General features: G+C 41.4%; 2 protein-coding genes across 5 annotated transcripts in view; both read left to right on the forward strand.

Moving 5' to 3' along the window:
- The window catches only part of dock8 (dedicator of cytokinesis 8), a 73,738-nt gene extending 58,306 nt beyond the window's left edge, over nucleotides 1-15,432 (forward strand). For both annotated transcript variants that reach the window (XM_050050543.1, XM_050050544.1), the window contains 10 exons: nucleotides 1,025-1,217; nucleotides 1,829-1,972; nucleotides 3,394-3,525; nucleotides 3,941-4,075; nucleotides 4,557-4,646; nucleotides 6,323-6,559; nucleotides 6,644-6,787; nucleotides 7,921-8,027; nucleotides 11,638-11,808; nucleotides 13,559-15,432. In XM_050050543.1, the coding sequence (XP_049906500.1) occupies nucleotides 1,025-1,217; nucleotides 1,829-1,972; nucleotides 3,394-3,525; nucleotides 3,941-4,075; nucleotides 4,557-4,646; nucleotides 6,323-6,559; nucleotides 6,644-6,787; nucleotides 7,921-8,027; nucleotides 11,638-11,808; nucleotides 13,559-13,610 (1,405 nt within the window). In that variant the 3' untranslated portion in view covers nucleotides 13,611-15,432. The remainder of the gene's footprint in view (nucleotides 1-1,024; nucleotides 1,218-1,828; nucleotides 1,973-3,393; nucleotides 3,526-3,940; nucleotides 4,076-4,556; nucleotides 4,647-6,322; nucleotides 6,560-6,643; nucleotides 6,788-7,920; nucleotides 8,028-11,637; nucleotides 11,809-13,558) is intronic.
- Nucleotides 15,433-16,916: 1,484 nt separating this feature from the next.
- aopep (aminopeptidase O (putative)) overlaps nucleotides 16,917-24,516 on the forward strand; it is a 97,270-nt gene continuing 89,670 nt past the window's right edge. For all 3 annotated transcript variants that reach the window (XM_050051759.1, XM_050051762.1, XM_050051761.1), the window contains exons 1-5: nucleotides 16,917-16,947; nucleotides 19,453-20,301; nucleotides 21,180-21,349; nucleotides 23,068-23,320; nucleotides 24,157-24,370. In XM_050051759.1, the coding sequence (XP_049907716.1) occupies nucleotides 19,484-20,301; nucleotides 21,180-21,349; nucleotides 23,068-23,320; nucleotides 24,157-24,370 (1,455 nt within the window). In that variant the 5' untranslated portion in view covers nucleotides 16,917-16,947; nucleotides 19,453-19,483. The remainder of the gene's footprint in view (nucleotides 16,948-19,452; nucleotides 20,302-21,179; nucleotides 21,350-23,067; nucleotides 23,321-24,156; nucleotides 24,371-24,516) is intronic.

The following is a 24,516-nucleotide window of genomic DNA, read 5'->3' on the forward strand; positions in this document are numbered from 1 at the left end:
CATGCATTCAGTGAACAGGGAAACATTTTCCATATTTTTTGTTGCCCATAAAAACACTAATCGACCCAAATACTTTCATCGCTGCCACATTCACTCTCATGCACACATTTTGCTTTTGATGTTCACTCTCTTTATGTAGATATTTATTGCTATACTGTAGGAATAAACTCTTGTGGGTGACATAGTCGTGTATGTGAGGTATTCTGTGGAGCTTCTGACTCATTTCAAGTTTAAATCAAGTCTGTAGCTAAAAGTTTTTTTTACTCACCTGCTTCAGTTTGCAGTTATGAATATTGCTGACGTACCTCTCGTGATGTCAAAACAGGAAGTTTAACACATTTACTGATGGAGATTTATCTTTGCTTTTTCACATTACAAATGCATACATTTTTCCTCATAGTCAAGACTATTTGTCCCTTTCTCTGGGCCTGTGCCACATAGAGCTGCAGTGGTTAATAGATTATTAAATAAGTCAATTACTGGTCAACTATTAAACTGATCTGCAACTAATTTCACAATCATTTTTAGCATTTTTTTAAAAGAATAAAAGTCAAAATTCTCTGATTCCAGCTTCTTACATTGGATGTTTTCTGGTTTCTTTACTCCCCTTTGACAATAAGCTGAATATTTTTGGGTTGTAGACATATCTATCTTGGGCTTTAGGAAATGCTGATCAACATTTTTTACAATTTTCTGACATTTTATAGTCCAAATAACTAATCAGTCGACAACGAAAATAATCGTCCTCATGCCAGAACATACCAACATAATAGTCACCAAATGCATCATGACTGCAGCACCTCCACTAACAAACTTGTTTCTTATTTATTTAGATGGTTAGCGGTCAGTCTGACTGTGTCCTTAGTCTCTTGTGTATGTTGTGTTTCTGATCTAGTTCCATGCTGCCTTCTTGGCAAAGTCTGTCTTCAAAAAGAGATATTAATCTTAATGAGATTTTTATCTGGTTAATTATAGGAAAGGAAAGAAGAACATAACAATACCACCCTTCTTCTCTCCTCCTCAGGATAGCAAAGGGCTACCAGACATCTCCCGACCTCCGTCTGACCTGGCTGCAGAACATGGCAGAGAAGCACAACAACAGGAAGTGTTACACTGAGTCGGCCATGTGTCTGGTCCACGCTGCTGCCCTGGTGGCCGAGTATCTCAGCATGCTGGAAGATCACAAGTACCTGCCTGTTGGCAGCGTCACCTTCCAGGTAGAGATCACAAATACAGATAAACACAGCAGATTAGCAAGGAACTAATAATAAAACCATGTCTAGACTGAAAAAAAGGAACAGTTACAGCCACACAAAACAAGCATTCATCCTTTGTTTGTTGTGACTGTTGGTTGTTTTGCTGAACGGAGGCAAACCCTCTTCTGCACAACACACTGCATCACACATCCCCAAGGACTTCTTCCAAATTCGGCTGTATGTGTCCAGAGGGGGGAGCTGTACACTCATAACGTCAACATATAAATATGGTCCCCTGGTAGCACTGCTTAACACAACGCCTTTGAAGTTGAAGGGGGGAAAAGAGGCGAATGTGCTCCTGTGGGAAAATGTGAACCGACTGTTCTGCTGAGCTGAAAACAAACAGTTCTAGCAGTAACTGCGATGATGGTGTTATCGATGAGCTGTGTCGCACATGTGACCTCTGGTACAGGACACTTTAACCTGCAGCAGTCAGCAGGTCATTGATTTGATGGTCATTAAATTAGTTCCATTTCCCCACTGTAGGACATCTCCTTTTAAAGTCGGCCATGTGATTGATTATTTGATTAAGAGGGCTAATTGATTGATTAGCTGACTGATTTTCTCCTCAGAACATCTCCCCCAACGTGCTGGAGGAGTCGGCGGTGTCGGATGACATCCTGTCCCCGGACGAGGACGGGGTGTGTTCAGGACGCTACTTCACAGAAAGCGGCCTGGTGGGATTACTCGAGCAGGCTGCCGAGCTCTTCAGCAATGTGAGACACGAAGCTGCACTGATATCCATGATATTTATGTTTAGTGTTATTAACGTAGAGGCCTGTAGCTGTGTCCTAAATCCATACTACAAACTGATTCCTGCCAAGATTTGAGTATGTAGCGGGTTCTCACTGGAAAGAGAAAATATTAAGTATGCTGAGAACAGTCAGTATGTGCACAAATTTAGATTTTTGAGTGTGCTGTTAATGGACACTAAAGTTAAGTCATTATCATATTTTTGGAGAAATAAAATAGTGATTCCAGAGAGAAGCAGACAGAGGGGTCTACAGTCTGTGTTTGAAGACAAAAAAAGACAAAGATAGTTAGAAACTAAAGCTGAACTATAGGCTACAGATCACAGTGTAAAAGTGAACCACCACATCACTGCTGATCGCCACAGAAGACAATGAATATAAAGGGCAACTTTGCTGATACTGACCCAGCTGTGTGGCATCACAGTGTGTGCAGATGAACGGTGTTTGGCTTCGCCTCGTGCTGCTGCCAGCAGCTGGACCTCCGCCGTTGGACAGGCAGGGATCTCTGGTGGAAGTCAAACAACGTTCATCTGCGCACAATGTGATGACACACAGCTGGTTGAATATCAGCAAAGTTTCCCTGCTTCCCTTCACTGGTTCCTGTACAGCAGGGTCGGTCTTTGTTTCACTGTTATAATCATTAAAAAGCAAAAGCAGCATGTGTATACATTCAGTAGGCTATATCTTCAGTAGCTAGCTAGCTAACCCTACACTTTTCAGGGTTTGATTGTGGTTGTGGATCAGGGAAGAAACGTATATCTTAAATGCTGAGAGCACACCCCTGGGTCATGTCGCTTGGTAGCACATGCAGACTGCAAACTTAAGCGGCTGATACTGTGAATAATGTAAGTGAAGCAAAGTGTCAAGTTTGACGCTTTAAGCAGCAAAACCAGAGGCCAAGCAATCAGCCTATTCCAAACAGGCACATTTTGAACAGCCGCTGCACTAGTATTAATTAAGTGGAGTGCTGTACGCCTGCAGGTGTGTTTGCAGTATCGGTCATAATTTCTGAGCATGTAGGAGATGATTTCATAGATAATTTATAGCCATAGACTGCACATCTTTTAAATCAGAGTTCCACAGGGAGGAAATTATAAGTACACTGTGTGGATTCTGTCAGGCATACCAACTAGAACATTGCTGAAAATTTCATGGAAACGTCCAGAGAAATGATCACTAGAAGAGTGTGAACCCTGTTATCAGGATGACAACGACCAAGTGCTTTTAATGCAGTAACTATAACGCTTATAATAACAAGTCAATAAATAAGGAGGATAGCCATGCCATAGAACATTTGGTTTAAGATTTTTGTTGTTAAATGAAAGTATTTCCACTTTATATACTGTGTCTTGTCACGCTAACCAGCGCTGTGCTTCTCTCCTCAGGGTGGTCTCTACGAAGCAGTGAATGAAGTCCACAAGATCATCATACCGATCCTAGAGGCTCATCGAGATTTCAGGAAACTGGGATCCACTCATGACAAACTTCAAAGAGCCTTTGATAACATCATTCAGAGGGTAATAACTATATGACACTGTAGGGAGTGCTTCATTTATTCAATTAAAGTTAAAGCCGAAATGGGAAAGACGGTGAGATACTGCAGTGGATCAGGTAGAAAGATCTTGTGCAGAATGGAAAAGCAATTAATCATTTAGTTACCTCCATTTCTTTGTTCAGTATATCTTAAGGACATTGAATATGTTCTTTTAAAATGTCTTTAAATGACAAAGGTCCTTGAAAAAGATAATTAATATCATTGTTTTGCTCAACAAGAAAAGATTTTTCTCACATGGTTTTGCAGGCATATCAAAATTTTAAACAAAACACATCAAAGTGTTCTTCACAATAAAGACCTCATAAAAGGTTATTAAAATAATGAGAAGGAATATCATACTGATTAGAGAGTGATATAAAATCTTTGTTTCCCTTCAGGGCCATAAAAGGATGTTTGGAACCTATTTCCGGGTGGGTTTTTACGGGGCCAAGTTCGGCGACCTGGACGAGCGGGAATTCATTTACAAGGAGCCAGGGATCACACATCTGCCTGAGATATCACACAGGCTGGAGGTACGACAGAGGAAAGTGTGTGTGTGTGGGGACTGATATGCATGTTGTGAATCAGTGTGTGATTGAGGTGGAGTGAGAGGGGAAGATGGTTCCTGGCTGGACTGGTGGAATCTGATAATGACTGAGAGACTCTGAGTGAGCAGAATGACTGAAGGCAAGACTCACAATCATCCATCTGTTTTTAGTGAATTTTTAGAGAGCTTGGAAAGCTCGGCATTCATTTACATGCTTTAAAGGAGAAATAATGTCGCGACGAGCAATGCGATGTCAGCCTCGCTCTTCAATCAAATATGTCAATGACTCTAAATGGCATTCGAGTTATTTCGTGCTTTTAAGTGCTCTTGAAACATTTTGTTCTTAAATGAATAGCCTTGAATGGCAATGCAATCTGTTTGATATTTGAATAAAAATCATGATAGATTATATCATCAAAAATACTGTACACTAACTACACAGTTCCCCCCCCCCCCCACACTCCCAGAACTTCTACAGTCAGTGTTTTGGAGAAGACACGTTGGTGATGATCAAGGACTCTACGCCAGTGGACAGGAAACAGCTCAACCCCAGCAAGGTAGGTGACCATCATGTCACGTAACTGATTGCTGCCACATGTTCATCGGTACTGTTGTAAGAATATGAATTGGATATAGTCCTTGGTTAAGGTTTTGCTGACTGCTAGCAAGACAGTGATTACTATAAAATGGTATGCACAAAGATGGTGAATCGATATAGTGGAAAAAGTGTCTGTAATAAAGAAATTAAGACATAATTTAAGAATACAAGAAGCCGAATCTGAAAAAAATGGGAAAATGGACACTATACAGATCCCAAAGAAACAACACCACAAGCGGAAATCTCAGTGGGTAGACATGAAGATATAAGATTGTGACTGTGAGCATAAGGTATGTAAATCTCAACAGTGGTGTTATTTTTATCTATGTATATTTTTTGTTAATTGTTTTGTTGTGTGAGTAGGAAAATGCAATAAAAAAGAAGTATTAAAAAAAAAAAAAATCATCCTGAAAAATATCCTGAAATTTTAGTCAAGACAACACCAAATAGAAAAAGTATAGATTATGATATTAAAAATAGCAATGGAAATATAATATTATATAATAATTTTATATTTTTTAATTTAATAAATGTAATTGTATTTGTGTTAACAGGCAGAAAATGGACCTGCACTTGCATAGCGCCGTTCTAGTCATCCACCCACTTACTGTAAAGCGCTTTTTACGCTACGAGTCACATTCACCCATTCACACACACATTCTTGCCACCTCCATTTTTAACGCACTCACACACCAATGGAACAGCCATAGGGAGCAATTTCGGGTTCAGTATCTTGCTCAAGGATACTTGGACATGCAGACTGGAGGAGCCGGGGATCGAACCCCTGATCTTCTGATTTTTAAACAACGCTTCCCCCTGAGCCGCCTTGTAAATGTCTAGAAATGTAATGTAACTAAAGGTACAGTGCGATTAATTTTCCTAATCTAGACATTGTACAGAACGTATGGAATACGTACATTTAGATTACCTGTAATACATTAAAAAAATGGCTGTAATTTTGCACTTCCAAATTTAAAATAGGCCGTTTTCTGAATATTAAAACAAGATGGGAAACACAGGGTAGTTTCACAATAACACTGGAAGAGGTACTGGGGAATGATCTGCAGACAGCAATGGTTAACGACACGCTCTCCCTCCTGGAGAGAATTCGCCTGGAAGAACGTGGCTCGATTGAAAGACTGACTACTCTTATCGGACTGCCTGCTGTGCATTTTCTGGAATTGTCCAGTGTGTCCCGGAGACAGATCTATTTTAATGTTTAAATCTTGTTGATCTAGGAGAGCTTTACTCTGCAAAGTGAGATAAATACTTGAGGGTGTAGTCAGTGTCATGCAAAAAGGCTTTGATCAGAAAATGACTTAAGAAAGATCAACTAAGGTCAATATACTGTGTACACAGTGGAGAGAAAAACATTTAAAAGTTTAATATGCATTTTCGTAGCTTCTTGTTGGATGTGTGTTGCTTACAGTCTGGCACCTGGTCGCTACCTTTTTTTTAAGTGTGTGTTTTGTTGCTTGTTTGCACATGTGCATTACTCTTTTATCTGTGTTCTTTAAAAGAAAACCTGATAAAAGCAAAAAAAAACCTGGCTTTGTACAAGCTGCATTCTCATAAATTTTGCATGAATTGAAAAACTGTCAGCAAACAGTAAAACCCCCCACTCCTCCTCTGTAGGCCTATATCCAGATCACTTATGTGGAGCCCTTCTTTGATGACTACGAGATGAAAGACCGGCTGACGAACTTCGAGAAGAATTTCAACCTGCGGCGCTTCATGTACACCACGCCTTTCACCAAGAGCGGGCGGCCACGGGGGGAACTCAACGAGCAGTACAAGAGGAAGACGATCCTCACCACCATGCACGCCTTCCCCTACGTCAAGACTCGCATCAACGTCATTCAGAAAGAGGAGGTACGTGCCAAATTCCTGGTGTGAAGCGTCTCCATATTTTGTTGATTGCAGCATACATTTGTAAAATACTGCTTCTCTTTCCAGTTTGACCTGACTCCTATTGAAGTGGCCATAGAGGACATGCAGAAGAAGACCAGAGAGCTAGCAGTCGCCACACATAGAGAGCAGCCTGATGCTAAGATGTTACAGATGCTGCTACAAGGCTCTGTGGGAGCCACTGTTAACCAGGTACGAGCATTTTTGTTGTAATTGAAGGCCCCGCTTCTGCTGCACACTGCCGTCTGTCTGCTCCTATTATAGCTGAAACGATCACATACCTCATGCTTAACCAAATGATGGCTGCCCAAAATGATTGCTCTTTGTATCATACATAGCCCTTTTGTCCCCTGAGTGTTCCCTTCTTAATGTGCGGGGGGAAAATAAACTGGAATAATTTACCCCCCTATTTATCTTATCACATTTACAGTTTCCATTGTAGTCGCAGAGTGCAGGTGGGAACCATGACAGTGATCACACATCAAAGCCTCCACCCCATCCACAACCCTAATCCTTCCTTTGCTTTTCCCCTGATTTAGTTAAAACGTCAATTCATGGCCCCTCTTTCCTTTCATGTCCCTGCTGCACGGCATGCTGAACCGGAGGTCTCTTTGATCTGATAGCTTCCAGGTCCTGCCAGCCTGGTGAATGTTGGAGTAATGATGAAGCTAGCTACGGCGTCTCCGCTCCCTACCCCCCTATGCTTTATCTTCCAGCGTCTAATCTGACAGGTCCCTCGCTCCGACCTGATGGTTGTATACATAACGCTAATGCTCAGCAGCTCCGTAAACATATAACTCTTGACTGTAATCAGCACGGGAGGCTGGGTTTCTGTGTGTGTGGGTCCGCGGCTCAGACCAAGGACTGAGGCCCAGGCCCAATGCGTTTATGATGCTAATCAGAGCTGTTTAACTGTGGCTGTCGTGATGCAGGCACTGTGCGAGCGTGCTGTGGTTTTATGATGAATATAAGTTAGGATAACAAGATCTCATACTGGGCAAATGGGAGCCAAATGGTGGGTGTATGCAGGGTTAGCGGTGACATTAGCCATGCAGGAGGCTAATCATGGTTCCTTCTCTGATCTGATATCTTCCTCATGTTGTAGTTCAGCATCTTGGGCATGCATTAGGCATTCAGTTAGGAAGTCATCCCCCCCCCCCCCCATCTGAAAGAGGGGTTTTCTCATCCCTCCTTTGTTCATACACTCTGAAACACTTCCTCTCTTTCCTTCCTTTGCTCTTGTTTTTGCTTTCTCCTTCTTTGTCTCTCTAACTCTGTCTCTTTGTTTTTGTCCCTCTTCCTCATCTGTCCGCCCCCTGTTGAAGGGCCCATTGGAGGTAGCCCAGGTCTTCCTGAATGAGATCCCAGCGGACCCGAAGCTCTTCCGTCACCACAATAAACTGCGCCTGTGTTTCAAAGAGTTTATAATGAGGTAAGATACGATCAAAGAAACACCACCTAGTGACTATGCACTGCACCAAAGACATGCAAAAATGAGGAAAAACACCCCAGAAATAAAAAAAAAAAGAAGAACTTTCATGGTGAGCCATAAACCTAATGGAGTTCTCCACTTATTTTACTTGAATTTGCATTTCTGCCTCCCTTTAATGTTACCTGTGGCTGGCATTGGTTCAGTAGGTGGAAGTACAGAACAATACTTCAAAGAGATTCCTCTATAGAAAATTCATATCTTTTTGAGACTTGACTTGACGGAGTGAAAGTCTTCTGCAGGATGCTCTATGTATACATCATTACTGGTGTCAGTGTGGGAAGATAAAAGAGCACCGTCGACAACTGTGACTGATGGAGACTGATATCCTGCTGTTTAAGCAGAGTGTCAGTCAAGACGCAGAGATAGAAGTGATAATCGCCACTGTAATGCACACCAAATGATAGTTAAAGAAACCAACTGGGTATATTAAGAGGACTGTGAAATAATATAACCCGTTGTGACGGAATAGTTTTTCATTTCCCATATGACAGTGGAAGATTTTTTTTCCTCTTAATATAACTGAGTGCTTTTTCTCCTTGAATTGCAAAGGTTTATTGTTCCCAAGAGTTTCATTATATTTTAAATATTCAAAACATAATTTAAAACCACAGCAATGCATCTGAGGATATGCTGATTTTGTGCAGGAGACGTGTGTCTTTGGTGCAGGCGTGTGTGTGTGTATGTGTGCGCGCTTTCATCTCGTGGGCATTTGCAGTTCGCCTCCAAAAGGTGGTTTTCATTTTCTAACCCTCATGTCACATTCCAGCCGCCTTGATTGCTACAAGCAGGTTGGCAAATATTTACTGTAATTTCATAAAGGTTTATTTTCTACCCTAAATCCAGGCAAGCTGGCACTGGACCCTTTGTATGCCAATCTTCCTCACAGTGGTGCTCTAAAAACAAATCCGCTCAAGAGAACACAAGTTTCTAAGTTGGTCATCTTTTTCTCCACTAAAATGTCTCCAGTCAGATAGAGTATGTGTGCCTCAGACATCAGGCCTCACAGTCAAACATGTCAGCAGCTGTGACCATTGCTTTTTAACTGCTCAGTCATTATGGTTAACAGATGCACTGTAATGATCAGGGTCGGTCACAAAAGTAAGAATATTCTATACAGATATGTATCATGAGATTGCAAATTTATGCAAAATTCTTTGCAAATTTTATGTTCTATTCAATGAACTGTGTTCTCCTTTTATGCATGATATCAGATGAGACTCTACTGTTATGTAAGATGAATATCTAATGACTTATTTTGTTGACTTTTCATTATGATTAGCCTGGAATCATTGCTGTTGTCTAATATAATAAACATAATGGAAAGAAAATGTAAAAGAGAAGCAAAGAAAGCCAAGAAAAATCAAAGTCAGTATATTTGTTGTCGCTTAATCTAACTTGTGTCTTGATGGCATTTCTAACACATATTGTCGTGGCTTGAAGTGATGAATGTTTGGAGTTGTTTGAGGAACAGGTTTCTAAGCTGGTCATAGCCGGTGATGTTCCTGCCCTCTCGTCCCACCTCCCCTTTGTCCAAATTTGGATTATCTACCTATGGTAACTGACAAAGCTTTGATTTTGCTTTTTTCAGTCACCTCTGTAAACCTGTGAGTGATGTTGTAAATACAGGAAGAAAAAAGTAACACCTCCTGCACACTTATTTCATGCCAAAAAAGTCTAATAAAGACATTCTTCCAACCATACTTGGATCTTCGTCAGGTCAAAATGTTTGAGAAGTTGAAACCACAGCTATATTTATATACATAATGCACACCAACAGGCTGACAAGCTCTTTGATGGTGCATGTGGTTAACCATCTTAACTGCCCCAGGGTAATAATGTATGTAAAAGTACTCCCTGAATACTTTCCGGTGTTTTTCCCCCCCTTCTTTTGAGACAAGCTGACATCAGCTCATGACAGGTTTCTTTATATCCTCCTGAGATATGAACATTTGTTTGGTATGCTTTTTTAAATTTCTCCTAGCTATTTGGGATCAGTAGGAGCTGATAAGTATGGAAAAATAAACATGGTCAATGATAATTAAGTGCCAAAGTCCTCAAACAAGTACTCCTATTTAACAGCGTGTTAGCCTGTTACTATTGCTCAAATTGGTCAAATTTGTTGCCATATCAAACTACAGACATTATTAATCATAAATAAATAAGTTTCAACCAAAAAATGTGATCAGGTTTTGGACCTTGTTCACTTTTGTGTCGAGATTGGCTGCAGACTGACTGGTCTTACTACTACTAGATGGCACAAAAAAGTGTCCACGATCAAGGACAACAGTTCTAGGTTAAGTAGAATAAAGTATAGGTCAAGTAAACCCAAAATGTGATGAGCACAGGGTCTCAGGAGGATATGGTCATCTTCTCTGGGCACGCTACTGCAAGCTACATGTAGCTACATGCAAACGGCAGGTAAACATGTAATCTTGGTATCCAATGGTGCTAATTTCTCCCTGATTTTGGATCATATTCCTGCAGGAACATGTCTTGTTGTGAAGATTTGGGTTTTAAAGCTTTTATTGGGGATTTTTTTTACGCCAAAAACGTGCTGCTATTCCCTGTTAAAGTCATTCCACAGCTGCAATGATGGTGTGGAGATGCTGAGATACAGACAACCCAGAAAGAGACAGGGACTAAAACCGAACTGTCACAGACGGAGGGTAAATACAGGTGTTCCAGCACAGAAGCATAAAGAAAAATAGTGTTTTTTGAACATTATAAGCACGTAAACATGTTCTAGTAGACCCTGCAAATGAGCATAGGCAGGTCCCCTTTAAATACTGTACATACATCAGGAGAATTCATAACATATTTTTCAAACCAATCAGTCAGATAGAGAGCTATGTAGATGGTTTTAGGGCTTGAGCTCGAGCGGTCCTTAATGCTCATTGCCCTACGTACTGTATACTGTTACACGACATTGCTGTTTCCACATTACTGTCTTTAAAACCTAAGAGATAAGCTAAGACATGTGTTCGCAATCATCCCAGTCTCTCTTACTTCCTGCAGACTGCTCTGTATGTTGGCCATTACATGTCGTGATAGATGACTCTGGGGAGACCCCATACAGCTCCGATCTTTTGTTGCTCATCTTTACCATGAGGCTTAAGGAAGAATAGGATTTTTATTTGTTTGGCATTTGTGATTTGGTGATTTACCTCTGCTGCCTGTTTTAACTGTTTTGAAACAGCCTCGTGGGTCATTTACAGACTTCTAATAGGTGTATAGGGGTTCTTTACAGCCAAGTACATTGTTAACTCACATTTAGAGTTCTGGCATTGCAAAGGAGTCCAATTTATGTCAAGTAGTTACAGGACGTTGTTAGCATGACACAGTGCAGTGCATTTCTGAGGGCTCGAGGACAGAGAGGGGATTACTGCCAGATTGGTTTGCATAGAATTATTGTTGAAGCTGTTCTCAAGTTTGAGGTTATTGCATTAAAAAAAGGTCAAGGAGTACATTCGACTCCTTTTTCTCATCCCATGCAATGTCATTTAAGAAAATGCATCATAAAACCGATTCTGCTCTGCTCTCTGTTGTGTAGATGTGGCGAAGCAGTCGAGAAGAATAAGCACCTGATCACGTTGGACCAGAAAGAGTATCAGCAGGAGCTGAAGAAAAACTACAACCGCCTGAGAGAGAGCCTGAGGCCCATGCTGGAGAGGAAGATTCCTGAGCTCTATAAACCCATCATCCGGCCTCGGCTGGAGAACAGGTAAACAGACCCGCCGAGTCAAACAGCCAATACTGTTCTGAAAAGACAACAAAAAGCGCAGCATTGATCTTTTCATCACTCTGTATGATTGCTGAACCCAAAGGAAAGTGAGAACAAATGGAATTGAGCAGGGATCCATTCACACTGTCCGTGTCACCTCCACAAATATTGATAGCTGAACCAGAGCCACAGTAAACAGATTGAGTGTTGAACCGATGCCACGGCCACATTGCACCCATGTGTTAGTAAGGACTGATTGCTCACAAAGTGCTTTTATGATCGACCATGGTAATCTTGATACATCTTGTAGCAATGTATTTTCATGCTGAGGGAAGAGCACGCATTTCAAAGGGATACTTATCCCCCGAATTTTGATTTCGCCATCGATTGCTCAGCCTCTGGGATGTGAAGGAAGCTTCCAAAATCAGCTGTGTATTCTTAGATGAGAATTAATGTTAACACCAGCAAAAATAATATGAAAATGTTAATAAAATAAAAAATAAATCCATGTTAACACTGGATTATTTGGGTCAGTGGCAATATTCATATCAGAGAGATGTTTAAAGGAATACGATAATGGTTATACACAGATGCATCTGCCAGCCTGGTCCCACTCCCAGGGCATCAAAATCAAAATCAGCAGCATCCCCTGTGTTAATCAACTGTGTGAGAGTCCTTCCACCAACTCAAGTATAAACCCATCTGCGTCATTATTACATGTCAAGAGACGTAGCAGACGTAGTTTGAAGAGCGTAAAAAGAGAAGATAATAGGTCCAACAAACAATGGACTTTGACCCAGGAGACTGGTGTTCTCACTTAAAGCTGGAGGCTTTTTAATGACACCCAGGTTTTTTTCTTAACCGTGACCAAGTAGTTGTGTTGCCTAAACCTAATCGCCGACCCCCTCAGCATCAAGATATAAAGCAAAACGCTTTAGGGGCATGAGTGGATGAGATCACATTGCATCTGCAAAAGATAGTGTCAGCCAATAAAACAGCCTGTCAACTTAAGGGATGAACTGGTTTTTCCATATTTGCAGCAACATAATGTAAACGGACCTGTTCTTGCATAGCGCTTTTCTAGTCTTCCGACCACTCAAAGCGCTTTTACACTATGTCACATTCACCCATTCACACACTGGTGGCCAAGGCTACTACACAAGGCGCCACCTGCTACTCAGTAACCATTCACACGCACTCACACACCAATGGAACAGCCATTGGGAGCAATCTGGGTTTCAGTATCTTGCCCAAGCATACTTCGACATGTGGACTGGAGGAGCCAGGGATCGAACTGATGATCTTCCGATTAGGTCTCAAACCTTAATAATTGTAGAAGCTACAATATCTATGGTATCCTCTTTTCTGCCTTGTTGCCCTGTGAAAACAAATCTCACGAGTCACTTAACGTGTGTACGCGCTGATTTGTTTTCTGTATGAGAGAGTTGGCATAATCGGACACTGAATCCTGTTGTATATTGCCATGTCCAGCACCTTGGCCTTGGTGAAGCATCACATTAGCTAATGGGTGAGTTAAGTATGAAAGCCACTTTTGGAAGCTCTGTGTAATTGTTGCTAAAATTCCTATTTTTGTGCCTTTCGCATGAAAACATTTACCTTCCATCTCTACTCCCAACACATACCTGCCATGACCCTTCCCCCTCTTCCTCCTCCTCCTCATCATTCCTTATCTAATGTTACTGTCTTTTCCCCCGTCTTCCCCCATCCACTTGTCCTCTCCGTCTCACAGGGATTCCTTCAAACGTCTAAGTTTCCGCAGAACTCAGGAGGAAAACTCCTGAGATGCCACGGCTCGTCTGAGAGAGAGAGAGCGCGAGCTACGGAGAGGAAGGGGAGGCTGTCACACAACCGAGAGAGGAAAAGAGAAGATAAGATGAAAGGGAAGAAAAACGAGGAAAGGCACTGCTGGTGACACCCTTGCACTCCTCTGCGCTGGAGCAAGTGTCCACAACGGAAGACTCACAGTATCTCAACAGTCCAGCAGTGTTCAGTAACATCTGCTGTGTGTCCACTTTTATGATTTCATGGTTGTTTGTTACAGGAGCCTAAAAGGAGAGCGAGCACATAAAAATATGGAGGTGGGAATCTCAAGCAAAGTGTAGCTTATTGAGCATTTCACTGTAAAATCTTCAGATGCTTTCGCTCTGTTGATTTCTGTTCTTTTTTTCTTTTTTTGTTGGATAACTGCAAGTCCTAATAATGCTGCAAACATTTCCTCTGGGTTGGTGAAAAGGCAGACTGGAGTTCCTTTCTGAGGTCCTTGCTGGCCCAGGGCCTGTGTGCATGCCAATAATGCTCGTGTCCTGTGTGTACGTGTATGTAAATGCGTGAGTGGATGTGTGTTTATTTAGATAACGTTTGGAGTGGAAGATTTTGGTGCCATACTGGAGTCACTTTGTACTTAGTGATGATAAATGATTCTGTGATGTGCTAAAAGGGCCTCTGAAATTCCACTCTATGCATGAAATGTGCCAGTTAGAGCAGCAAGAGTATGGATGGGCGATTTGTGCACTGGAAAAATTGACACATTTTCCTTTGTGAGCGCTTAAGGCCATTCTTGTCTTAATACTGTTGGACGTATAGCACCCGACCATGTAGCTAAAAAGAAAAGTTTAACTTATTAAGAAGAGTTATCTGATGTAATTTCACAGGAGGCAGATATCTTCTTATCTGAGGCTCTAAATTACACATGGCTTATCTCTGAATCCACATTTGTATATAGTAGAGGCATTACATCAGATAGTTACAGAGATGTTTACAAAGGTATGAAAAAAGTATTTTGCATTTTATTTTATGAAAATGTATTTTTAGATAAATAACAGCAATAATGATATTAATTGGAAATACTATTCAGTAGGCAGGATTCATTGACTGAGTGTACTGTAACAGTCTCAGTGTAGTTTCAGTACCTGTTTGTAAATAGACCACTTCCTACAATACACACAGTGCCAAATTTAATTCCTTCCTTATTTACTTAGGAACTGAGATACTTAACTATAAATGCAACATTTTTGAAAAGTCACTCCACACAGCTGTGCTTTGCAATGTGAATCATGTTTTCTCCACATGTCAGAATACATTCCAGAGGGGAAATTTACTGCTGCTCTGCAGTACTGAATAGTGGCAACCTGATTTGACATCCATGAAAACGCTCATTTCATTAGTGTTATGCTGCAGCTCATACTGTATTTCAGTAATGTAAATGTGCTCGCTGTTTCAAAAGTGGGTATACACTTTTATATATATACATTATTAATACTCATTTGAATAATGTTTCATTCTGTTTCCAGGTACATCTCTTATTTATGAACTGTTGAATGTTTATAAAATGGCTAAATAAGATGAGAAAGTCATATAGTGTGTGTATTAATTGTGAGTATAAATTAAAATGTATACCTATTTTTGAAACATGCAGTACGTCGCTGGAAGATGGTGTTATACAATATATTGGTGGCATTCAACCACTTGAGACTGCATTTATGTTTCTTTATCAGTTATTTGTATGTTCATACTTGTTGTTTTGTATTAAATGTGGAATTTTTACTTGTCATGCATACAATGCTGTCGAAGCACATGAATAAAACTTAATATATGCACATTTGTCACCACTGGGGTTAGTGACTAATTTGAAAACGTTTACTTTCAATTGGCTAAAATTGAAAAGGTCTCTTAAAAATATATATAAGTCCTGTTGTAAAAAAGAATATTTTTCATACAGCCCCTTTAAAAAAAAAAAGATATGAAGTGCAATCTAGTGAAGTCAAATCTGACAATTACAACTATCCAAGTTAACGTGAATTAAAAGACTAAGATTAGATCCCAGTATGGGGAAAGTCACGTTACAGCAGTTCAAGAGTCAGAAGCAAGAGAAAAAAGGGAAAAATTTGCTGCGTGATAAAGAAGAATAAACAGTATGACAAAAATACAAACGGGATAAAATAGAAATAAAATAATGTAAAATATACAGTATTTACACCTTTTAAAAGCCTAATGTAAAAGAGAAGGAAATAACATTAAAAATATAAAACATGTTGGAAGTAAAGTGATCTGCTTGCATTAACACAAACCTTAAAATTCTGGGACATGAGTAAAAGATGTCACTGATTCTGCAATTAGTATTGCTATTACAGAGCAGTGGCATAACGGTACTTAAATGGGCCCCAGTGCTTGTTTTTATGACAGGCTCTAGTGGACGCTATTGTGCACCTATTGTCTCGTCACATGATCAGAGACTTGACATTGGATAACATCAACGTAAATATTACCCTTTGATCATCATTACATATCTGTATTTAACAAAAAATACCTACGAAAATAAGAAATTATTAATTTAATTTAACATTTTAATAGTTTATTTATAGTTTAAGAATAATTGTTTTATAGAATAGTTGATTCATAGTAATAGAATATTTGATATATAGACTAGTTGATGTTTAGTTATAGAATAAGCATATAAGTTTGTTATAAAACATATTGACTATTTTACAAAAAAAGAAAGAAAAACATGACAGATATAGGTTTGTCCCTTTTAAGGGCATATGTGGCAAATGACACTGTTTTTTTCTTTAAACACAGGCCTATTTCAAAGTGGCAGTTACTCATAAGGGCCAATTCGCCACCTAACACATTGTTGGAGGGCCCACTCTCTCTATGGGCCCCTCATGGCCCCAGTGCAACCACACTGCCTGCACTATCTATATTTACACCCCTGTTACAGAATCAATAACCTCACAATATCTGCAGATCTAGCATATCATTTTGCTCATTAATGTGCCATATTGTCACTATTATCACTTATTTGTATCCACATCTGGGGGTAGTTTTCTAAAAATTGTAGACTACTGGAACCAATTTAATGCATTTACATTATATTTGTGATTTATTTACTGTGATAATTACAGTCAGACAGTTTATTCGACTTCTTACTGTTGAATAAAATGTATCTTTGGAAACAACAACAACAAACAAACAAACACTTAACATAAATCTTGGATAAACCGAGTGTATAATCTACAAAGCGAGTTTTCAAGACGGGAAGAATTCGGGTGAAAAACTACAACTGCTGCTGTCGCGTCCGTGTGACGTCATCAACGCGCGACGTCGACATGACGGAAACAGGTTTGTTATAAATTTCATTCACAAAAGGCGAGTACTTGTGACTAACAGCGGTCTGTTAACGGTTGTTTGTTTGACACGTCGTTAAATTAATACACCGTTAGCTACAGAGTATCTGGAGGAAAATGGCGGCGCCGCTGCTGTAGTTTTGAACGTTAAAGTTCTGAATGACAGAGAGCAGATATGTAGGAGAAAGTTAGCTCCAACTCTGTCGTGTCATACTGTCACTTAGCTTCATGGCACTGTAAAGTTTAAAACTGAAACGTTGATTCAGCTCAAAAGGACTCGTCTGTGTGCTGTGTTTTATGAGTGATAACGTGTTACAGGGCTGCCAGCTCCTCTCATTCCTCTTAAATACACTGACTCACTTTATTAGGGACACTTGTTCAACTGCTTGTTAACGCAAATAGCTAATTAGCCAATCACGTGGCAGCAAGTCAATGCATGTAAGCATGTAGACATGGTGAAGACGACCTGCTGAAGTTCAAACTGAGCATCAGAATGAGGAAGAAAGGTGATTTAAGTGACTTTGAACGTGGTATGGTTGTTGGTACCAGACGGGCTGGTCTGTCAGAAACTACTGATCTACTGGGATTTTCACACACAACCATCTCTAGGGTTTACAGAGGATGGTCCGAAAAAGGGAGAATATACTTAAAGGTGCCTTGTTGATGCCAGAGGTCAGAGGAGAATGGCCAGACTGGTTCAAGATGATAGAAAGGCAACAGTTAATCAAATAACCACTCGTTACAACTAAGGTCTGCAGGAGACCATCTCTGAACCAACAACATGTTGAACCCTGAAGCAGATGGGCTACAGCAGCAGAAGACCACACCAGGTGCCACTCCTGTCAGCTAACAACAGGAAACTGAGGCTACAATTCACTGGAGTCTGGATTTCTGCTGCCACATTCAGATGGTAGGGTCAGAATTTGGTGTAAACAACATGAAAGCATGGATCCATCCTGCCTTGTATCAACGGTTCAGGCTGGTGGTGGTGGTGTAATGGTGTGGGGGATATTTTCTTGGCACACTTTGGGCCCCTTAGTACCAACTGAGCATGGTTTAAACACCACAGCCTACCTGAGTATTGTTGCTGACCGTGTCCATCCCTTTATGACCACAGTGTACCCATCTTCTGATGGCTACTTCCAGCAGGATAACGCACCATGTCACAAAGCTCAAATCATCTCAAACTGGTTTCTTGAACATGACAATGAGTTCACTGTACTCCAATGGCCTCTACAGTCACCAGATCTCAATCCAATAGAGCACCTATGGGATGTGGTGGAACGGGAGATTCGCTTCATGGATGTGCAGCTGACAAATCTGCAGCAACTGTGTGACGCTATCATGTCAATATGGACCAGAATCTCTGAGGAATGTTTCCAGCACCTTGTTAAGTCTATGCCACGAAGAATTAAGGCAGTTCTGAAGGTAAAAGGGGTCCAACCTGGCACTAGCAAGGTGTACCTAATAAAGTGGCTGGTGAGTGCCACCAACTGTTACAAAGTTTTTCTACTTTGCTCTGTAGCCTGGGGGCTGATGGAAACATTACGTTATCTGACTTGTATAAAAGACAAGCTCTCACCTGCTTTCCCTGCAAGGACACTGTATGCGCCCTGACCTGTCACAGTTTAACCTTTCACAAAGACATTAATAACCTTTATCTATTTAATTTCTATCTTTAATCCACTAAGTGCATGGCAACCCATTTTAAAACTCATTGAATCACTGTTTTGTTATTCCGTTTTATGGTAACAGTATGCAGAAATACAGTGAACATAATCACTAGTCTACAAATGAGTATGTTGCTATATTTATATCAGCAGCATAGTTATGGACAAGAGTGGTCATATAAGTCAGATGTTTTTAGCCAACCTCTTAAAATAATGAACGTCATTATGGATTTTCTGCTTTTTCCTGTCGCTGTAGATGTTATCCTCTGTTTTTGTGTGTTCATAATTTTATGAATATATTCCTGGACTGAATAACCGCTGAGGATTTCCTGCTGTAAATGGTAATTGCACCTCTGTCTTGCCAAGCCTGCTTCGTGCCCCAAGCAGGCTAAATGGAAGGACTGTGACGGCACAACCTCTGATATACAACAGGAGAGCTTTAATATAGGCTGCTGCAGACGGTTAGCTGTTCCTGGTGTTGGGCTAAGGTGTTTTGCAATTACTGCTTCATTAACACAGATTGAAATGGGATCATAAAAACTGTTTTCCTGCTCGGAAACATTTGTGGAATGTGTGAAAGGAGATGGAGCTTGGCATTTAAGTTTGAGGTGAGCACACAGACCTTGACAGATTTGGCTTCATCACAGCACACTTAATTCACTGACTAAAGTACCTCAGCCCACAGGAAGCTATAGAATGTCAACTAATAGTTTTGTCTGAAAATTATATAAGCACACACTCTGTCAATTATCCTTGCATAAATAAAAAAGTTTGTAACTTGGAAAAACTGCCATAAATAATAACACTGTATTTTTGCTCTTGCCTCCTAGGTTGAGCAATCCTTTGCTCAGCTTTGATGCCATGGAGCCAGACGGGGACCTAAACCCAGACACAGATGACCTTCCACTCCGAGCCAATACTAACCACATACTTGTCAGACATTATGTGCTGGACCTGACTGTTCATTTTGAGAGGAAGGTCATCAGTGGTAGTGTCGTTTTCTTCCTGGAGCCTTGCTCTGGAGTGGGGACGACGGTTAAGGATGACACTGGACCTGGAAATGGTGATGGAGCTCGTACTGTAGAGGCCAGAGGGAGTCAGAATGCATTTGTGTGTAGATCTCAGGATGAAGACACAGTGGAGGACGGTACAAAAGGACTTGAAGAAACCACTACAAGTATAGAGAAGATGTTTGGTGCTGTAGAGGGAGGCAGTCAGTTGCAGACTGCAGCTAAAGCCAAAAGCATCCAGTCTTCACATTTGTGGGAAACCACCAGTGACGGCGATTTCACCTTAGTGCTGGACTGCTGTGACCTCAACGTGTCCAAAGTGGAAGAAGTGGACGTCGCCTCTGTGTCAGCCATGTCTAACCTCCTGCCAGAGGTCGATTGTGAGAGGTCAGGGGTCAGTTCAGTGAGCTCACAAGCAGCCTTTATTCAGGCAATTATCTCCACGTCCTCTAGCCAATGGAGGCAGAAGCACCAGCTTTTTTCACTGTGTAGCCGTGCCTCTGGTGCTCAGGACAGCGCATCACTGCATTTTCAGAGAGACCGATGGAGTCTGCAGGTGAGGAAGAAGGGGGTCGCGTCACCTCAGGAGTTCCCTCGTGCTGTCAGGATCTGCTATGAGACGAGGCCAACAGGAGGCTCTGTGAGGTGGACCAAAGACCAGGACGACAGGTTTGTCTCATCGCGAATAGAGTGCTTCCTTTTTTTTTTTTTGGCTGGCCTGGAAGTTAGCATCGCCCTGGTTCCTTTGATAAAAAGCCAATTTCATTTTTCCCCATGGATTATTGCAAAAATAAGCTCTGTAGCAAACAATAGATTTTGATGGTTACATGTTTTGCTCAGCAAGATAATCTTAACAAATCAACACGACTTTTATGATTTTTGGAGCGTAAATGCAATCACCAGAAGTATAAACGGAATACACCTCAGTCCCATGACTTCAACACTGCCAACACAACAAGGCTGTAAAGTTGTATTGGTGTGATGATGCTCTGTCATCTCATTTAGCCTTTTGCGAGCAACTGGTTTTTTAAGGCACGTAAAAGCTTCAAAATTGATGAGGAGGATATTTACTGATGCATTTTATGGTGCAGAACAAAACATGGAAGTCTTTTAAGCTTGTGTCGACCAAGACATCATTTCAGGCATCTAACAAAAAACACTGACTTCGAGACGAGGGAATCAGAAGTGCAAAAATGCAAACTCATTTCCAAGTTTTAGGACTCATTCTTGCAGCAATCTATAGTTCAAGCCACTCCATAAAACAGTGGTTTTCTTCCTCCTAAAGATTCCAACGCTGGCAACTGGCAGCACATCTGCTCTGGTTCCTGCCACTTGAACTGCAGTGTAATATTCCAAGTTCGACATGTTAGAATAGAATAAAACTGATTCATTAATTCACAAAAACAAGCTTCAGGCTATTATATTCTGTTCAGTGTGTGGATGCTTTATGTGTTCGCGTGTGCATTTATTTGTGTGTGTGTGCTTGGTGAATCCTTTGAGCATTGAAATGGGGGTTGTTTATAGTTTACCATTGTTTACCCTTCCAGGGTGTGTGTTTACACTGCCGGTTCTCCCATCAACAACCGAGCCCTCTTCCCCTGCCAGGAGCCGCCTGTTGCCATGTCAACATGGCAGGCAACAGTACGGGCCCCCAGTGAGTGTGTGGTTTTGATGAGCGGGGAGGAGCAGACTGTACCTATTGAGGATGGGGACACACGTAAGCTGTTATTTTACAAACCTTTTGTGACAGCCAGTTGAAGACGACTTTATTCATGTAGCCCAAAATCACAGATTTGCTATATAGGGCTTTCATGCTGTGCCACACACAACACCTTTTATCCTTAGAGCCTTGTTTAGAAAATATACGTTATTGTTAATTGACTAATTATTCAATAATAAAAGTACATTTTAGTGAATTTTTTTTTCTTTCTCATTTTGAGTAATGAAAGACTGAATTAGGGAGTGAAAAAGATAAAAAAAAATTGGTATTACTGGAATGTAAACTTAGGTATTATATTGCCTCTGATAAACATTTTTAAACAAGACTATTTTTTACTTTAAAGCAAGTTATTTCCCTAGTCTGTATAAAGATAATAGACGTAGCCACCCATTGGTTTGTGGGCTCCAGCTTTAATCATTTTTTGGCTGTCGCCATCTTAGATTTTTGGTGCAAGAAGTGACCATATTTGGATGAGAGGATGGAGCTGGGGAGTAGTGATGGGGGGGATCTGACCATTTAGCTGAGATGATGCCTAGCAGACAGCCTGTCACTTAAAGCGTCCACATCCTCAATTATGCATAACTTAATAAAGCCTTAATAAAATTTGAACGGGTGAGTTATATAAAAAGTCACCCCTGTTACAGCTTTGATCGGGCCCAAAAAATCAGGCCCAGCCATACATGAATCTGCGCAGTTTTTATCCAAGCCTGAACCATGGTCGCAGTTTTGGACCAGAGCCTGATTAAAAACCTACATTTCTACTGTAAAAAAGATAGATATGCTTTTAATATTAACACATTTATTACAAGTTAAGAGCTGATGTGTTTCTTGGACAGTAGTAGTTTGCCGTCTCATGCATGACAGGTTTGGCATAAAGGACTGAGCCCCGCAGTCCGTCCGATGATGATTACTGCTGTGCCACGCATGTTATGCACATCTCTCCCTCTGCTTGTGGGGGAGAAGCAAACCAAGTCGTTTTTTTACCCTTCTCTCATGCATGCTTTCTTTCTCTTCCCTTGTTCTCCACTAAATTGCTCCGTTGTTCTGTCACTTTCCCTTTCTCTCAGTCGCAGTCCCCCCTCTTACTCTTTCCTTCCCATCTTGATTTAATCCTTTGCAACGCCAACATCGGTAAATTGGTGAGAACCTGACCCCTGTGGCAAATTGAAAAAAACTGAGAAATTACAGCCCGTCATGGCCCAAACCCAGTAGCTTGGGTCAGGTCCAATCAGGCTCCAGCAGAGAATCAAAGCTCTACCCCCTGTATAGTTGTCATGAATAGGGCATTAGCTATAGAGATGAAACCATTTTTGCAACAGGATGTAAACATGTTTATTATTTGTTGTAAAGTTGGGTATTTTAACACGTGTGTTTATGGGGATTGACATGCTTTTGGAGCCAGCCTGAAGTGGCCATTTGAGGAACTGCAGTTTGTGGCACTTCACATCGGCTTTAGTTTTCGTTCCTGAAGGTTGCCGCTTGTTTTGCTGTTTTTTTCTAGCCTCGTTCCAGACCTTTGAAACTGACCACATCTCACCCACACCCACATTTTTTTTCACCAGTTCAAACGAGATTGGTGTTTGTCAGTGCTGACATCCAATTTCTCCCTTCATTTCTCTCTCCATGCTCCCTGCCTCTTATCTAAAGTCCTCTCCATTTTCCTACATTTGACATTTTTCATCCGTTCTCTCTTCCCCTCCCTCTACTCTCTGCAGACTTCTCAGTCTGGAATTACTACGTCACTATGCCCATGCCTGCCTCCACCTTCACCTTGGCAGTGGGCCACTGGCACCAAGTCACAGCAGAAATTCCCACAGCGCTGGAAAGAGGGGTGAGGGACAGGACGGATTGTGGCAAGACGGCCAAACTTGGGTCTGGGCCTGGGGAATGGACTGAGGCTGACCTTACGTCTGGACTTGGAAGCTCCATCAGTGCAGTAGTAAAGGGCTCTCCACTCACGACTGGCAGGTATTTTATTATTTTTCTTGTGTTCTTTTCTTCTTGTTAGACCTCCTCCTCTCCAGACTGTTATTAACCCACGTCTGGCCCTTTAACATTCCATGGTAAAAATTTCCATTTGCCATACTAAAAATGGTGCAGGTGAAGTTAGGGTGATGAATAGGGTGCAGCACTCAATCAGCTTTGTATGACAAGTACATTAAAGCATGTATTATAGTACACTGGGTTCAGTGCCCAGCAGAAATTATTGTTGGAGACCAAAAGAAGCAAAGCTGATATACCTTTTACAGGATATAGTGCAGAATGGGGCATTAAAGAGGGCTGACTGGCTGTGGGCAGGGCAGGGTAGGGCTGGGGTCTCCTTCTCCACTGGCCAGCAGGTTGGCAGGTCTGCCAGTGGTTTCCAGTAATCCTCCTCCTCCCCTCATGGTTTTCCTCCAGCAGCAGCCCAGCTGTAGCCTGCTGCAGGCCCCAGGAATCTCCAGCTACAAGGAAGGCCTTTATTTTCAGTGAATGGCTGGAAGGAAACTTGGATGTCGCTCGAAACCTTTGGAACGGCTCTGATGCTGAGGATGGAGTTAGTGCTGGATATTGGATTTAGAGTGAACGAGATTGCATGTCGGCACCTAGATATTTTTGGGATCACTGCGGTTTGCCTTTGTGACGTATATATTCCATATTTCCACTGCTTTTGTTTCCATGCTCAGCACAGAGAGAGGGGACACACTGTGCCATATTTGGTTCACCAACTCAAGAACTGTATATTATTTCAAAAAGAAAATTCATTAAATTGTCGTTATTAACCTTGAATTAAACTTCTCTCCCCTGTTTTTAATCTGCTACAGCGGAGACCAGACCACCCGCCCAGACTCAACATTCTGTTGCTTTTCCCTTGAGGATGGGGGGCTCTCTGTAACTGATTATTCAGGCATGGTGGATGACGGCATCTCTTGTTCCCATGGCGACTACCCTTGCCGATTTACTGAGCAGTCGGCTAGGTCCCAGCGGGTGATTCCACACCGTGTGTTTGGCCCTGTCTGCTTGCTACAGGAGGCCCAGGTGGAGTTTTGACAAAGAGCCACTGAGACTTGAGCTAATTATATTTTATATGATTAGAAGAGACAGTTAGCATCAGTTAATGTTTGTGTCATGATGCTCAGCGGTTTTCAACTGCAGGCTCTTGGCAGAATGGTAAAAGCATGAGA

This window comes from Epinephelus moara, chromosome 8 (genome assembly GCF_006386435.1).
Source record: "Epinephelus moara isolate mb chromosome 8, YSFRI_EMoa_1.0, whole genome shotgun sequence".
In the NCBI taxonomy this organism is placed as follows: domain Eukaryota; kingdom Metazoa; phylum Chordata; class Actinopteri; order Perciformes; family Serranidae; genus Epinephelus; species Epinephelus moara.